The 17,794-nt window shown below is 49.0% G+C and overlaps 1 protein-coding gene across 11 annotated transcripts in view; it reads right to left on the reverse strand.

Moving 5' to 3' along the window:
• LOC119180831 (rho GTPase-activating protein 190-like) overlaps window positions 1-17,794 on the reverse strand; it is a 155,265-nt gene that overhangs the window by 37,191 nt on the left and 100,280 nt on the right. For all 11 annotated transcript variants that reach the window (XM_075883732.1, XM_075883730.1, XM_075883731.1 and 8 more), the window contains exons 13-14: window positions 17,022-17,162; window positions 14,141-14,249 (exon numbers count right to left, since the gene is read on the reverse strand). In XM_075883732.1, the coding sequence (XP_075739847.1) occupies window positions 14,141-14,249; window positions 17,022-17,162 (250 nt within the window). The remainder of the gene's footprint in view (window positions 1-14,140; window positions 14,250-17,021; window positions 17,163-17,794) is intronic.

Raw genomic sequence — 17,794 nt, forward strand, 5'->3', positions numbered from 1 at the left:
TTCTCACATAGTCAGCGAACATGGACGCGAGTGGGATAGGATGATTCCGTTTTTATTATGGGCATATCGTGAGGTCCCACATGCGACTACAGGGCGGTCACCGTTCGAGCTCATGTACGGGCGGGTGCCGAACGGGCCCCTATCCATTCTCAAAATGATTGGTCAGGAGACTGGGAAGTGCCGGAATCATTGGGTATGCCAGCAGCGGAATATCTTGCGAAGCTTCGAAGTAGTTTGGAAGAAGCTAGCGAAGGAGCCACCCGACAGAGTGAAGTCACTCAGAAGAAGTACGTAGGACGCTATAACTTGAGGGCCACAGACAAACAGTTTGTCACAGGGGACCAAGTACTATGGCTCGAGAAGGAAGGAGAGGGGAAGCTAGTGGCGAAGCGGAAGGGACCGATCACAGTGGTCGAAAAACTGCGACCAAACAGTTATTTAGTTGAGCTCGAGGCCGGTTCACGCAGAACCATTCACGCTAACAAGTTCGCGCATATCCCGCCCGAGTAACTGCAGTAGGAGTGATATTCGAAGGCGATCAGGAATTTGGAGAGGTTCCGGTCCCAGCATGCGGGTTACAGGCGCAGGCGACGCTGCAGCTTGATGACGTAGTACACCTGGAGCCCACACAGAGAGAACAGCAGCGAGACTTAATCGCGAGGCACCCGAGGGTATTCGCAAACAAACCCGGCACCTGCAAAGTGGGAATCCATAAAATACGAATCAAAGCAGGAGAGCAACCGAGGCGCGCATACCCATACAGAGTGCCGGTGGCGCAGGTGAACGAAGTAGAGAGGCAGGTAAATGAGCTCTAGCAGTGGGGATTGATATACCCGGTTGAAAGTCCGCACGCGTATCCACTGGTCTGCGTATCAAAGAAGGACGGTGGCATTCGCATCTGTTGCGATTACAGGAGACACAACGAAATAACTGAGACAGTTGCATTTCCCATGAGCGTGGCGACTGATCTGTTATACCAAGTGGCGAAGGCTAAGTACATAACTCTGCTAGACATATTCAGGGGTTACTGGCAAATACCTCTCGACGAGGACGCACAGGTTTGTACTGCTTTTGCCACTCCCTCAGGCCAGTACGCATGGAAAGTGATGCCCTTTGGGTTAAAGAATGCCGCCAGTACCTATCAGAGGGTCATCAATAGTGTACTGGCTCCGCATAGACATTATGCTTGCGCTTACATTGACGATGTAGCGATATACTCTGAGAACTGGAACGAGCACCTGGAACATTTAGACAAGGTGCTTGTGTCCCTAGCGAAGGCAGGGTTGACACTCAACGTAAGCAAATGTCGGTTTGCACAACAAGAAGTAAAGTTCTTGGGGCATATTGTGGGATCAGGCAAGCACGGGGCCGATCCAGAGAAGGTCAAGGCGATAAAGGAGATCCCGGCTCCCGAAACAAAGGGACAACTTCGTAGTTTCTTAGGGCTAGCCAACTATTATAGGGACTACGTGCCCGAGTACTCCAAAGTCGTTATGCCTCTGACTAACCTAACTGGCCGACGTATTCCGCACAAATTACCTTGGAATACAAAGGCGCAGGAAGCTTTTGACATGGTGAAAAACTGTCTAGTGCAGGCGTCGGCGTTGCAGGCACTAGATCCGAGAAAAGAATTTATCCTCGCCACAGATGCATCTGATTACGCCGTTGGTGCGTGCCTGGCACAGCAGGATCTGGTGGGAAGGAGCGCCCTATCGCTTTTCTGAGCAAGAGGCTTAGCCCGGCTCAGACCCGATGGGCCACAACAGAAAAGGAAGCTTATGCAATCATTTGGGCACTGGGGAAGTTGGATGTTTGGCTGTTTAGCGCTAAAATCAGGGTGATTACCGGTCATAACCCACTCAAATTTCTGACTCTAACCACTCCGCAGAGCGCTAGGCTGACACACTGGGCGTTGGCACTACAGAAGTATAACCTGGAAATTGAACACAAAAAAGGGTGTCTAAACGCTAATGCCAACGCAATGTCGCGGTTAGTGACTCCTAACGATGACGCATAAATGGGACGGCGAGTTAAGAAGGGTGTGTGCTTTGTTAGCGCGTGCGCGCGACGGAGTCAACGAGGTACGAGTGACAGTTGGTGCCTCACGTGTGGAGCCAGTGAACATGTGTGCATATGCGGTTGTGTTTGTGTCGCATGTCATAGATACAGTGCAACACAGTTGGAGGGGAGGTGTTGGGCTTGAACTTCGTGCGTTCCCCGAATACCTTATTGTTACCCACCCCGCGGCCGACGACCCCTCACCAACAAGGAAGCAGGGCCACCGGAATGCGGGACGATGACTGTCTGCTGGCCACAAAGGACGCGAAAACTCCCGTGCCCCAAGGGGTTCAATTATGGCGCCTTACAGGAGACCAAGCCAGGCTGCAGGTGGCCGGGCCAGGCTGCAAGGATGGAAGGTGCACGTGCGCGTCGGCCGGACAACCAGAATCAGCGGAAGCGACGGCATTTGTGCACGGGCCAATTGTATTGATGGCCTGTCAACCCGGCATCGCGGGAACTTACTCAGAGGTGCTTTCCCCACGACCCGGCAACGCCCGTCGTCGATCATTCCGGGAACCGGGGTGAAAGAAACCTGAGCGACGGCGGAAAATCGATGAGTGGGCAAGAGGCGGCGGGTCTTCGAGGTTATGGCAAGAAGAAATCCGGGCCTCGCACTTTCAACGGCAGCCAACCGGGAGTCGAGGAGAGACACATCCGTGCGTTCCGATTGGACTGTAAGAGTGGTTGAATGGGGAGACAGGGGATAAAACCAGGGGTGCAGGGATAGGAAGAAAAAAAAAAAAAGAAACGAATAAACGTCTCTATATCCAGTTGATGTCGGAGCGGTTGTTTCCTCAAGGTGCCAGCATATGAAAAGTTCTCGTCTTCGGCTTCCTTGGCGGCAGCAGCGCTTAAGGGGGGACGCGGCTTTCAAAAACAAAAAAATCGCGAAAAAGTCAATTTTTGGAAATCCATATATTTCGGTAGTATGTGTCATAAACTACCTCTGGTGTAAATATCAGCGCCTAATTTGCCCTATAAGTGCTTAAAAATAATGATTTGCAAGCCGCGGGAGCTGCCAAGCTGCGAGAAATCGCCGAAAATGCCCCAACTTCGCGCGCGCGCCGCTTCTCCGCTTGTTATCTGAGCGCCGCCATCTTGGTTTTGTTTTGTTCGTAAATTCTTGCTCTTTTTTTTTTTCTGCCATCAGTGCTAGGACCGCATGGTCGAGGCGTAACTCGCTTGTGATTGGAGAGCTCACGGGGTGTTCAAAAACCCCGCTTTTCAAATGCGGAGCTACGATTGGATGGAACGCGCGCTCTTCGAGGATGAGGGGAATCAAGTGGCTGCTATTGGCTCCTGCGGGTGTCACGTGTTCGGCTCGCAACCATGCCGCTGGCTACCGTGCATCGTCTCCGTCTCCTTGTCTGCTTCGTCTTCGTTGCAAACATTCTTCGCATGCTTCTTCGTCTCTCGTGCTTTTCTTTTTTTTGCGATCAGTCTCGGCACTGCTGTTCAAACCGTCTTTACGAGACGATAATCGTTTGACGCGGCCTGCCTATCGTTGCGCGATCGACGAGTTCTGCGTGTTCTGCCGAACACACGCCTGACGCGGCTTTCGTGTCGAGGAGGGCTTTCGAAGGAATTGTGCGCGTTCTGTTGCGATAGATCGCACCTTCGATAAGAAACGCAAGACTCAGCTCGCTTACGGAAAGCGAAAGCACTGTACACCTAATCCTCGGTGATCACGGATACCCCCAGGAAGTCGTCCGTCAGTCGCCGAAAGTGATGCTACTTTGGATTCTCAGTCAACTGATGCGGTGAACAACGCAGAGATGCTACACCAGTGCGTGTCAAGCTCGGAAGACGTCGACGTTGATGCTACCGTATATCGACGTGAGGCCGCACACTCTCCTAACGAGGATCGCGCTGTTCAACGTGACGGTGACGTGATTGATGCGCCGGCAGATGCCGGCAATCCACGGGGTGATGCCGCGATTGTGACCAGCAAGCGCCGTACCATTCAGGGACACATTCAACCCAGTTTTGTGTCAGCGGAAACTGCAGAAGCTCAGTCGGCCAGCGTTCGCGAGTCGCTCGGCGTGATGTCCGCTACTGAGCAAAAGCTTGCACTGACCGCGCCGCCGGAAAGCGCAACTACGCTGACACCACAGGGAGAAGAAGAAGAATACGTGATAATGCAGATGGGCGCCCTAAACGCGATTATTGGGAATACCCTCTGCCCTGTGTGTCATGAGCAAAGTTTGGTTGTGGATCGGGACACAAGGCATGGACTTGCCGTGAAAATGGTGGTCACATGCCGCTCTTGTGGCTCAGCTAACACCCATTGGACTTTGCCCAGAAAACCAGGTGGTCGAGCTTTCGACGTGAATTTACAGTCTCTGCAGGCAATAAGGTGCATCGGTAAAGGGCCTACTGCTCTAAATGACTTCTGGGCAGTGATGAATGTCTCTCACAGAGACATTCATCATCAGAGACATTCAGCACCAGAAGAGCTATCAACGCCACTTAAAAAAGGTGCTGAAGCCAGCGGCTGATGAAGCTGCAGAAACAGTTTTCGCAGATGCTGTAGACGCTGTGAAGAAGACTTATCAGGAAATGGAAGTAAACTTCACTAAAAACATTACCGTGGTCTATGACAGCCCATGGCTGACGCGCGGACACAACTCACACATTGGTGTAGGCTGTGTGACAGAATTTTATACTGGACTTGTGATTGACTGTACAGTCCTGTCTAACTTCTGCCTCGGGTGCTCACTACGTCCAGCCGAAAACGACCCAGCACATCAAGAGTGGAGGAAGACACATGTTTGTCAAAAAAACACAGATGTGGTTGCTGGACGCATGGAGGTGGAAGCTGCACTGCAGCTTTTTGGACGCTCCCTCAGTAAAAATGATCTCCGTTACACGAATATCATTTGTGACGGTGACAGTCGCACCTACGTGGCCCTGTGCAATGAGAAGATGTATGGGTTTGTACCTCTCACGAAGGGGGACTGCATAAACCATATTCAGAAGAGGATGGGCACAGCACTCCGTTCTCTTGTTAGCAAGTCTAAGAAGGGAGAGGCGCTCGGCAGAAGAGGTGGCCTGACGCATAACTTGATCAAAAGGCTCACCAGCTATTATGGCCTAGCACTGCGAAGCAGCACGGACGTCGAAGACATGAAGAAAGCAGTGATGGCCACCTTTCATCATGTTTCATCGACTGATGCAGAACCTCATCAAGAGCTCTGTCCTTCCGGTGCCCGCAGCTGGTGCAGGCACCGTGCAGCAGAGGCAGAGGGGAAGCCACAACCTCCACACAAGTATAACCTGCCCAACAAAGTTGTTGAAGCGTTGCGGCCAGTGTACCAATGCCTGTCCGACCCTCAACTGCTGGCTCGCTGCAGTGGCAACAAAACACAAAATGCCGCTGAAAGCCTTCACTCGGTGATTTGGTCACTCATTTCTAAGCAGCAGCATGCCTCTCTCGTCACCGTGGAAGTAGCAGTCCATGAGGCAGTTGCTAGGTACAATGCAGGCAACTTTCAAGCTTACACCAAGATTTGTGCTGCAATGGGTGTGCAACCTGGGGCACTTACCCTCCACAGGGCTGCTGAAAAAGATGCTCAGCGAGCAAGGAAGTCATCACAAATGCATGAAGTGAAAGGGGAGAGACCCAAAAGGTTGCCTCTACACAAGGACACCAAGGACTACAGTGCTGGTGCATTCTAACAAATGCAAATCACTTCCAAAACTTTGATAGCCGTTTTCTCACAAGTGTGTTTTGGACATAGTGCATTGTTCGTGGAAAGAGTAGCACGAGAATGACTGGACCGATTTTGATTCTGTTTTTTTTTTCCTGAATCCCTGAACACTGCTTGTGGGTACAGCAATCTTCAATTTCGGTTTTATGGCCCTATTTTTTTCTAGACAATGATCTCTAAGAAAAAAAAGAGAACATAATAAAGAATTCTGAGAGTGTCATACCCTGTAGCTTTCTTTTGAGTAAAGATCAACACCATTCGCAGCTTCCTGGCATGTTTTGTTGCAGCGCTAGGCTTTCCACGAGCAGACCATATAATTGGATCATGTAGCATTATGTGACTTGAGAACTACTGAAGGTATCATGATGAAACTCCATATTTCCCTATTCGAGACACTTATGAGTATGCATGCCAAATTTCATTGCTGTAGGTCAACAAACAAAACAGTTTTTTTTCAAAGCCACCTCCCCCCTTAAGCGAGAGGCGAGTGGAAAGAACTAAAACGGAACGTAACTCAAATCGATGGCTGATTTCATCATTGATTTGTTGCTCTCAGCGCTGTCGGCTTTGCTGTAAGCGCTGTGGACGTTTAGCAGGACCAAGTTCGGATCGAAGTGGGCGGTTGCTTATGCATGGGGGCTACCATGTTGATTTGTAATCATAGTTACTGCCAGTAACCAAGAGAAATAATTAAATGCGTAGGAAATAAATGCGATGAAGAAAAACATATCGTGTATTGATGAAGTGCAATACACACAAAGCAAATGCCAATTTTAGACAACCCTACCATTTTCAGGGAACTTGCATCTAGGACTACCCCACCAGTCCTATTTTCCTGCAAATGCAAGCTTTCACGCTCCCAAGAAGTCTTCATTAATAAGGTCTACGCAAATTCCGCATACACACCATACTCTTTAGCAAAATGGCGACAAACGGACATTGCGACAGTGACGTGCAATCACTGCGGGCTGCGTTGCCGCGCAGACCTTCATTACTTACTGTGGCAGTGTTAGATTTGAAAAAGGGCGAATGACCATACAAGCTTTGCAAACCACAAATTATCGTGAAGCGCTCCTTACGGACCCGGACAAGCAGTTATTATTTGCCCAATATGGAAGTCAGAGCGGCCTCTGCGGCCTCTGACCCTATATCACCTCTGTACCGGTGATGGTGAATACAATAAGTGTAAAATCCGTGACACTGTGAACTAGTAGTGTAGTTAGGAAGTCCTGATTATCCCCACAGAGGTCCTGTGCCTCCCCCCCCCCCCCTTTTTTTTTTCTCAATAAAGGACTTTCTATCCATCCATCTGGGACCATGTTTCACTGAGCAAGCATGTGGCTTTCTTACACCCCGTAGCTTTGGTAGTGCTGAACCAAAGTGGTGAAACAGAATATAGGTGCTGCAGACTACCTTGAAAACTGATCAATACCGTCATCGTGTCCAGAATGTTTCATTCACTTAATGTATGTGCCACAAGAAACAGCACCGGTGCAAGTTTTGGAAAATCTGGGTCCTCAAAAAGTCATTTTACATGACAAAATGTTTGCGAGTAACTGATTTACCAGCACATTCACAACCAAAAATGTGCACATGTTGAGTAATCGCACGTGCAAGGTTGGTGTGTGTAGATAGCAGCACTGATAATATCGAAATCTGCAGTTCATGCGGGAGCAAAATTCGCGCATACCATAGACTGGCGTGACTTGGTATGAAAAGTTGCAGAGACACCATCTGAAGGCATCTATGCAAACGCGTAGCCTGTGCGAAGCTGTTTGTGCCACTACATCTCTTCTAGTTCACTATGGTCTGCAGCCTAGCAAGGGCTGCTCTCTATATATTGTCAGATTATCTTTCACCATAGGGGAGGCTGCTCAGAATTTAAGGTACGAAAATAAAAAAAAAAAACATTTTTTAATTGTTTTTTTGGATGAGAAGCCTTGAAAGACTGCACTTGTTGATGCAATGAAAAAAGGCTTTACTTTCAACTCTGAGTGACCCGCAGGTCGCGGGATCGAATCCCGGCTGCGGCGGCTGCATTTCCAATGGAGGCGGAAATGTTGTAAGCCCGTGTACTCAGATTTGGGTCAGTTTAAAGAACCCCAGGTGGTCAAAATTTCCGGAGCCCTCCACTACGGCGTCTCTCATAATCATATGGTGGTTTTGGGACGTTAAACCCCACACATCAATCAATATCAATCAAAGCTGCTTGCTGTGCGGGCGTCTCACTTTCCGGTGAATGATTTTGATCTGTGCTCAGCTGTACGTGCAAATGAGCAATTTCAGATTTGTTCAGCTTGGCACTAATATTGCACAATTTGCAAGAGCTCAAACTTTTATAGATGGTGACAGCCTCACTCAATGCAGCACACGATGTCACATGCACCATGGCAACATGACATAAGCTAGAGGCGGGCGGGGTTATACAGTCAAACCTCAATATATCGAACGGCGCGGCGATCGCGAAATAGTTCGATATATCCAGAATTCGATATAAAAAAATCACAAAAAAAATGCGTCAAAAGCTTGCTGAAAACAACCAACGAACCGTTCAAGCGTGGTGCAGTAAAAACTCACTTGAAGATTCAAACATAGTATTTATTGTGTTGGTTTAAAATATTGAAAAAGAGGAGCCTGCTTTTTGTTGGCCATGGCATGTTTGACGACTGCGTCCTCAATATAGTACAGGTGATCCATAAGTGATAGGCCGGTGCCTTCAATCACGCCGCAGTGGCAGCGCACAAGGGCCAAGGCAGCTACGACCTCAGCTGATGTCGGGAGCGGGGCACCATCAGCGCTTGCGGGATCCACCTCGGCAGAGTCCTTATTTGGCTGCTCAGCAGTAGCTTCGGCGACAATCTCCACATCCGTGAGCTCCGCCGTGAGCTCCGCCGTTCAGAGTTAGGCCTGTCGCGCACCACAGCGCGCGACAGGCCTAACTCCGAACGCAAGAACACTGCGAGCACAACGACCGATGCCTGCCGATGCTACGGGGAAGGAGCTTGCAACAAGTGCGCAGTGTGCCGTTGACACCATAGAGACTGCAACGACTGCAAGCTGCAAGGCTGCGGCGTGAGTCCGGGTGTAAAGCGCGCACATGGCGCGCCCATGCTGGCTCGCCTGACTGCTTTCTCTTTCCCGGCGGCAGCGCGGGCCACGTCCGAGACAGTCGTCTGCGTCCTTTCCCTCCTATACTTTCCTGCTCAATCTTTACCTCCCACCTCCCACTCCCCCTTCCCCCGCGCAAGGCCGTGTCGGTGCCTTCGTATTGAAAGACAATAACAGCTCCGCGCTTTTCTTTTCACTTTCCTCATTTAAGAACCTCTACCGCAAGGCTGCGGCGTGCGTTTGCCGCTACGTTAAAGTGGCGCTCTTGGCGCCATCAATGTGTGCAGCCAACGCCTCCTCTAAACAATGCCTGGGGAATAGCTCGCGCTCCCAGCGGAGTTGGCCTGCCTTCAGTTCTGAGCAAGCGCCGCGCGGTGGCGCTCGCGACCGAGACTATGATCACGGCAGTGGGCGGTACCAGCTAAGCGTTTTTCATCTGCGGCCCATAGGGGCGCGGCAGTCGAGAGTTGTTCGAGACCTGCAACTGTACACCGCTATTTCGGAGGCTATGCAAAGTGTTGCGTTGTTGCACCGTCCGCCACAGGTGACGCTAGCGACCGAGAACATTCTAAAACAAAAGAGAGAAAGGGTGTGGCAGCAGTTTTTCTTCTCATGCGGCAGGCATCTTCTAGAGGAGGCGTTGGTGCAGCGTTCGTAAACGCCCGCCGCTCTACCGCTATTTTCGAGAGTTGCGGGAAAGCTCGCCGCCTATCAATGGAGCGCGGGCGGTTTGGGGTGGCTGAGTTCGATATATCCATTATATGTCAAACGTTGTCCGAAATAAAAAATCAATAATGCATGCGATTTCCCGCGTGATATAGGAACCGTTCGATATAGGCAATAATTCTATATATCTGTGTTCGATATATTGAGGTTTGACTGTAGCCAGCAACTTTGGGAGCTTATCGCGTTTACTCTCATAATTTGTGCACTTCTTTCGGCGACATAGGGGCTCTGAAAAGGGGGTGCACGAATTACGCGGGGATTTCGTAAGCGCTAATGAAATAATGTGCTATAGTCCTAACACTTGCAGTATATACATTAAAAAAAAAGAAAATAGTTTAAGCACAATGTGCAGTGGGTTATTTAGCAAAACTAGCTTGTGCTTTAACCAGACGAATCCGGTCACGCGCAGTCTAGTCGGAATCACTGATCGAGAGGTACAATTGGGAGTCATCGTTGAGGCCGCTGTCGCCAACCTCTCAAAGCACATTGTCCTCGGTTCCGTCGAGCACATTTGAATGCCCCATTTTCTTGAAGCCCTTTTCGACACTGCTAATAAAAGAAACTAGCTTTCACAACACGGCGATACCAGAGGACCTACGGGTTCACACATAATCAAAAAGGCCTTCTTCAATCTTCAATGGCAGGAAACGAATTGGCAAGCACTCACTCTTCCGACTTCTCCCCTACCGATCGTGGCAATCGTCGTACGTTGAAAAACTCCACGCTAAAGTGCTTGGCGGCACCACAGTTCTTGTTTTCTTCGGAAAACTTTATAACAGCGAGCCTTAATTTCACCGTGTATATTATTATTGTAGCCCATCACAAGGAAACAAGTAAATCCGTGAAAGATGAATGGCGAAACAATCAACGAAGCGTGTGTTGCAGCGCAGACACAGAGAACGAGGGGAGCAGTCGACGGGATCTCGCACGCCTACAATGCAGAAAGTTGTCCATGACATGGCGCGAGCGTGCATTTTCATGGTGGTGGAGATGGGGAAATAGAGAAAGGCTAACGCTCGAAAAGTTCCAGTGACTCGTCAACAGGTTTGAGTGTTCGGGTATGGTATTCTATGGACCCTAGATCAGGGGACGTGCTCGGAAGAAGGGACTTTGCACTCGCAGCCCGTTTGACCACACTCGCCTGCTCGGCAAGGCGCGCCTGTGCAAAACACCCACAGTCTTTTTGTGCGCATGTCAATGTGCTTGCTCAAGTGCGTCAGGATTGCAAAATATGCAAGTTAATTAGTAATCTTTTTGTTTTTAGTAAAGTGGGCAAAATATTACAGGTGTGTAAATTACATTAGTAAATATGACATTTAGCATTTAAATATTCTTTTGCTGTCTATTTTTTTCGTATGTACAGTGGAACTTTGATTATACGTCCGGTCCTGCGACGACCTGCGTTTTACGACGAATTAGCTTGGACCCGGCAAAACCCCCATAGAACTAATGTATTGAAAACCTCAATTCTACGACGCAATTTCACACCGGCCCCGCCTCCCACGATGCTTGACTGGACTGTTTGAGAAAAAAAAACCTACGATGACGCACGCAGGCTGCCACGCAAGTACACTGCGGCCGGATGAAAAAAAAGTCGGAAACCCGAGGAACTGGGTTCGTTCCTCCGCACGTTCTAGCACACTATCCGCGCTGCCACCGCTGCCACCACAGAGCCTCTTCAATTTTTCGACACGCTGTCGGCCATAGCCAGCCAGAGCCAACGTTGTCCAGAGCCAGCCGAAGTGCATTCATTTTGCTTAGTCGCATTGCACTGCGCACTTCCGTTGGGGTCTTTTTTTTTTGTTTTCTGCCTTCTTTTGGGTGGTTTTGTAGTGACAGTTGTGAGCAGGTAACATGGCACGATAATTTTGAGCTCGCTTTCTAGTATGCGATAACTTTCACTAGATTTCGCGTCGTTGTACCGGACGTGTTGTACGACGATTGTTGAACCTGTCTACTGTACAAACCCGAATATAGGTCGAGATATTTTCAATGAAATAATAAGCTAAAGTCACCCCTCGTTTTATATAGCGGTGTCTAGGCGAAAGTGTGCCACTGTCTGGCAACATGTGGCTTGCATGTGCTTGAGAAGCCAGACAGGGCCATATCCGCACCAAAATCTAATTGCAGGCTGTTTCTTTCTCTCTCTCTGTTTTCTTTGTGTTCGTGATTTACTTCCGATTTGTTCTAAATTTTCGTTCCGCTTGACATTGCGCTGCATTTTTAGTGGTCTTTTTTTTCGTTCACTGAATATGAAGAGCGGTACGAGGAGGCAGTACTCAGCTGCGTTTAAACTAGATGTTGTTGAGTTCGCAGAAGCGAATGGGAATATGGCTGCTTAGCGCCGCTTTGGTGTATCGAAAAAAAGCGTGCGCTATTGGAGGGAGCAGAAAGAAAAGCTGCAGATGTGCAATCCTCGAAAAATGTCGTTTCGTGGATGAAGTGCCGTTCATCCGCAGCTGGAAGATAAGCTAGTGGACTTTTTGCAGGAAGTTTGTGCGCGCTCGCTGCCAGTGACTGTGGATACCATTCGCAAGAAAGTCATGGAACTCGCTCGAGAAGCTGGGCTCACGAAAGAAGAGTTTCCCGCACCGAACTCTAGGGTGCGTTGATTTATGCAACGCAAAGAATTTTCTCTCCGGCGGCGCACATCCATCTGTCAAAGGTTGCCGGAGAGTTTGAAGACAAGCTTATAAACTTTCAGCACTTCGTGAACAGACTTCAGGAGCAGAACGACTACATGATGGGGCAGATTGGCAATGCCGATGAAACCCGTGTGGTTTGATATGCCTTCGTCGACCACGATCATGCAGAGCGGCGCCAAGGATGTGAAGCTGTTGTCCACGGGCAATAAGCACTCTCGCTTCACCATCATGCTGGCATGCACGGCAGATAGTAGAAAGGTTCCGCCCTTCATCATTTTCAAATGCAAGACAATGCCGAAGGAAGTGTTCCCGCCTGGTGTTGTTTTTCGCATCAACAAAAAGGGATACATGGACGAGGCCATGATGCTCGAATGGATAAGAGTAGTGTGAAACCATCGGCCAGGTGCACTGCTGCATCTTCGCAGCATGCTGGTGTTGGATGCGCTTTGTGGTCACTTAACCGATGCTGTACAACGCGCACTCAGCAACGGGAAAACGGACCTCGCTGTGATACCAAGTGGTATGACGTCCACCCTCCAGCCGCTTGACGTTGTGCTAAACAAGCCGTTCAAGGACCGAGTGCAGCTGGAGTACCAAAAGTGGATGTCCGGTGACAACCCAAAGACACCGATGGGCCGCCTGCAGCGGCCTCTGCTTGCGACTGTTTGTGGCTGGGTGCTTTCCGCCTGGCTTCCTTGTCAGATTCCATTGTGGAAAAAGCGTTCAAGAAATGTTGCATCAGCAACTCGCTGGATGGCACGGAAGACGACGCACTGTAAAAGGCGGCCAGCGACAAACTCTCGTCTTCAGAAGACAGTGGTGCTTCGTCGGATGAATAGGAGCAGTTGCAATGGTGGTTGAGGGGAGCTCCGATGATCGGGGTGGGGAGCGCCCAGTTCACAAATAAATGTGGTTCCGCAGTTTGGGGTTGTTTTCCTCTTTTTTCCTTTTTCGGTTACCTGAACTTAGGAAGGAGGGGGGGGGGGTCGACCTATATTCCCATATTCCCACTCGATCTATAGTCCGATTTATACGGTACGTTTGGAACAGCCGCGGGAACCGGAACTAGCTGCTGTCTAGCTACCAGAGGCCTAGACAGCAGCTAGTTCCGGTTCCGCTACCAGAGTTCGGCAACCTGGAGCTTCCTGGATCCTTCGCGGACTATGTTGGTGCCGACGACGACTTTGCAGTGTGCAGTGCAGTGTCGCTGGATGACATTATCGAAACTGTGCGTCCTGACACTGTGGGAACATCCGACAAGGAAGAGATGGATGACACTGCAGAGGCTAGTGCGTACGTTCCGACGTACGCAGACGTGTTGTGCTACGTCGACAACATTCGGCGGTTTGCTTGCGCGCACGACGAGATCAGCGACTTGCTGCCAGATGTCGCAGCTCTCGAAAGAAAGCTGATGCATCGTGGCTGGACAAACTTGCAGAAAAAAATCACAGATATTTTTAAAAAGTGAGAATAAAGATTTGTTCACACCTCCGATAAAATGCGTGGTTGTCATTTCTTCAAGTAATTTAATCTACCTTCATCGGATCAGCATAGATTTGTGCTGCGGACTTTCTTACGCATTATGTGACAACTGTTGTGGGGCAGCAATGACCATCAGTTGTCTTGGTTCTTGGTTTTTCGATTATACGATGCCCGGATTATACGACGATTCTGCGTGGTCCCCTGAAAGTCGCATATTCGAAGTTCCACTGTATAGCCACAACAGACCCTTTACTTCTATTTTCCACTGAGAATTAAATTATTGAGTGACTGGGTCATGGCCCCTTTATAAAGCTGAACGTTTCATGCAAACTGCCTGTCTGGTTGGGTTCAATACTTTCAAAAGGCTCCAACAAAACAGCTCCACCACACGAGACAAAGTTCACTGACCTTTGTCATGCTCTCTGCTGGCATGCCGACGGGCCAGGGAGCGCACCCGGTGTTTGCCCTCTGGCAGAAGAAGAGCCGCTCGTTCCATACCGCTACCATAGACCGCCTCCTGCATGTCACCACAACACTGTCATTAAACACCGAGCTTGTCGACATTTCAAGGCAACCCTGAAAGGCACCACTGCAGAAACGTGAGAAAATCACTTTTCTGCCTACCAGATGTTTTTTACAGGTCAAATTGAAAAAAGTGTCAGGCCATGCAGAAAGCCCCTTTTTATAAACACGGCATGCGCATACACATGCGCACGACATTATTAGTGCATTGTTTATACTTTTGAGTTGATGTGTTTAATGACTCTCAAAACCCCCAAAAGACACAAGTGAGCAGGTATTGTTCCATTTTGAAGCCATGACATATGATTAAGAAAGTGCAGCTCGGATATCGGTTGCCACTTGCAGCTTCCCGCAACACAGAAATAAAAATGTAGGTGATAGCCACCTGGTACAAGTTGCAACATTAAGAAGCCCAACACTTTTGGCAAGAGGGTTTCAATTGAAACGTTTCTTATTCATGCCCATGTAAGTAAAGTAAAATTTCGTTGTAGCTAGACTTTGGAAGGGAGACTTGCAGCTTTGCTTTGGGGGCGCTCAGATTCAAGGAAATGCAGAGCTGGGCAGTCTTCCTTGTTTTTCTTCAGTCTTTTCTTTCTTTGTTTTTCTCTTTTGCTGTTTTTTTTTTTCATTTTCTATCTCCCTTTATTTCTTATTTCAACTTTTTCATTTCTTCTCCATATTTCTAGCTTACATATCCACCCCCTTTTTTCTTAATTTTTGTACGTCGTTTTACCTGCATTACACCAAACAAGGAGGACACGGGTCTTGAAAAATATTTTAAAAGTCTATATCGATTGAGATGAAACTTGTTGAGTTTATGCATATTTCTGCAAAGATTTCAAACACAGTCGAACCTCGATATATCGAACAGCGCGGCGATCGCGAAATAGTTCGATATATCCAGAATTCGATATAAAAAAATCACGAAAAAAATGCGTCAACAGCTTGCTGAAGACAACCAACGAACCGTTCAAGCGTGGTGCAGTAAATACACACTTGAAGATTCAAACATAGTATTTATTGTGTTGGTTTAAAATATTGAAAAAGAGTGGCCTGCTTCTTGTTGGCCATGGCGTGTTTGACGACTGCGTCCTCAATATAGTCCAGGCGATCCATAGGTGATAGGCCGGTGCCTTCAATCGCGCCGCAGTCGCGGCGCACAAGGGCCAAGGCAGCTACGACCTTAGCTGATATCGGGAGCGGGGCACCATCAGCGCTTGCGGGATCCACCTCGGCAGAGTGTTCATTTGGCTGCTCAGCAGTAGCTTCGGCGACGATCTCCACATCCGTGAGCTCCGCCGTTCGGAGTTAGGCCTGTCGCGCACCACAGCGCGCGACAGGCCTAACTCTGAACGCAAGAACACTGCGAGCACAACGACCCATGCCTGCCGATGCTACGGGGAAGGAGCTTGCAACAAGTGCACAGTGTGCCGTTGACACCATAGAGACTGCAACGACTGCAAGCAGCAAGGCTGCGGCGTGAGTCCAGGTGTAAAGCGCGCACATGGCGCGCCCATGCTGGCTCGCCTGACTGCTTTCTCTTTCTCGGCGGCAGCGCGGGCCACGTCCGAGACAGTCGTCTGCATCCTTTCCCTACTATACTTTTCTGCTCAATCTTTACCTCCCACCTCCCACTCCCCCTTCCCCCACGCAAGGTCGTGTCGGTGCCTTCGTATTGAAAGACAATAACAGCTTCGCGCTTTTCTTTTCACTTTCCTCATTTAAGAACCTCTACCGCAAGGCTGCGGCGCGCGTACGCCGCTACGTTAAAGTGGCGCTCTCGGCGCCATCAATGTGTGCAGCCAACGCCTCCTCTAAACAATGCCTGGGGAATGGCTCGCGCTCCCAGCGGAGTTGACCTGCCTTCAGTTCTGAGCAAGCGCCGCGCGGTGGCGCTCGCGACCAAGACTATTATCACGGCAGCGGGCGGTACCAGCTAAGCGTTTTTCATCTGCGGCCCACAGGGGCGCGGCAGTCGAGAGTTGTTCGAGACCTGCAACTGTACACCGCTATTTCGAAGGCTACGCAAAGTGTTGTGTTGTTGCACCGTCCGCCACAGGTGACGCTAGCGACCGAGAACATTCTAAAATATAGGAGAGAAAGGGTGTGGCACCAGTTTTTCTTCTCATGCGACAGGCATCTTCTAGAGGAGGCATTGGTGCAGCATTCGTAAACGCCCGCCGCTCTACCGCTATTTTCGAGAGTTGCGGGAAAGCTCGCCGCCTGTCAATGGAGCGCGGGCGGTTTGGGGTGGCTGAGTTCGATATATCCATTATATGTCAAATTTTGTTCGAAATAAAAAATCAATAATGCATGCGATTTCCCGCATGATATAGGAACCGTTCGATATAGGCAATAATTCTATATATCCGTGTTCGATATATTGAGGTTTGACTGTAAGCAACTATTTTTGTAGTATAACGTACAGTTTTTAAAATATGAAATGTTTCATTAGGTTTTTGGGAGAAATGTTTGCCTAGACTGAGAGAGTTACAAAGCAATTAAGCACATAAATATCACCTAAAATGAGGACAGAATACACAAAAACAAGAATGGATGTTCTAAACACATTTGAACAAAAGTTATGATGCATTGAACATTCGCCAAAGAGCCTACGTCAAGTTGGGCTTTTTGTCAAAATATTAAACATACCACAACTTCAGTTCAAATGGGCTTAAAATGATCTCCACAACTAAACGCTCCAACAAAAGCAATGAGCGAAGTCAGGCTACTGCCATCGAAGCAATGAAATGCCTGCTACACAGACCTGTGGTGAAGGAGTGTCTTCGTCCGGTAGTGCGAGAGGAGGCTTGTGACCTGGCCCCGAAAGCTGCAGCCTGCTGATGGCCTCTGTTAGGTGGTCGAATTGCCGCAGGTTCAGTTTTCCCGGCTGCTGCTGGTGATGGCCCTGTTGCAGGAACAGGAAAGGATCGTATTGTGCTCATATAACGCTTGCGGAGTACGTTAAGAGCATACAGATTGGGACTGGTCAACATATCACTGAACTTGGAAGGAAACCACTACGAAGCATGATCAAGTGCCACGTTTGTCACACTTTCAATCTGTTTATTCAGCACTATTTCCTTCAATCTTGGACTGATATACAGAAAAGCCTCATTCATTCAAACTCTCGCTTACTTCGGATTTCTACAGTCTCATATATTGCAATATAAATTTGAGTGAATAATTTGAAGTGGCGGTCAACACCAGTCCGGTCAATTCAAAAAGTTTGGGTGCCATGTGTCAATTCCCAATTCCAATTTCCCCAAGAATCCGTGGAGACAGCGGCCTTTCGGAGTCACAAGGCAATGCAGTGCAGCGGTACTGATGAGTGAAAACTTAAGCACCCCAATTGCACTTCTGCCAGTGCAAAGAAAGAAAAAACCCTCTTATGATTAATTAAGATGCGCAGTTGCGGAAACAAGGACGTGCTTCACTGCACCACAGAAGTGACATGTGGGCAGCACATCGAATGCTTCTCGCTACGTCTGCGCATCATGATTAACCCATCCTTTCTGGTAATATAAAAAAACCGATAAA

The sequence above is a fragment of the Rhipicephalus microplus genome, unplaced genomic scaffold (assembly GCF_043290135.1).
Source record: "Rhipicephalus microplus isolate Deutch F79 unplaced genomic scaffold, USDA_Rmic scaffold_20, whole genome shotgun sequence".
Lineage (NCBI taxonomy): Eukaryota > Metazoa > Arthropoda > Arachnida > Ixodida > Ixodidae > Rhipicephalus > Rhipicephalus microplus.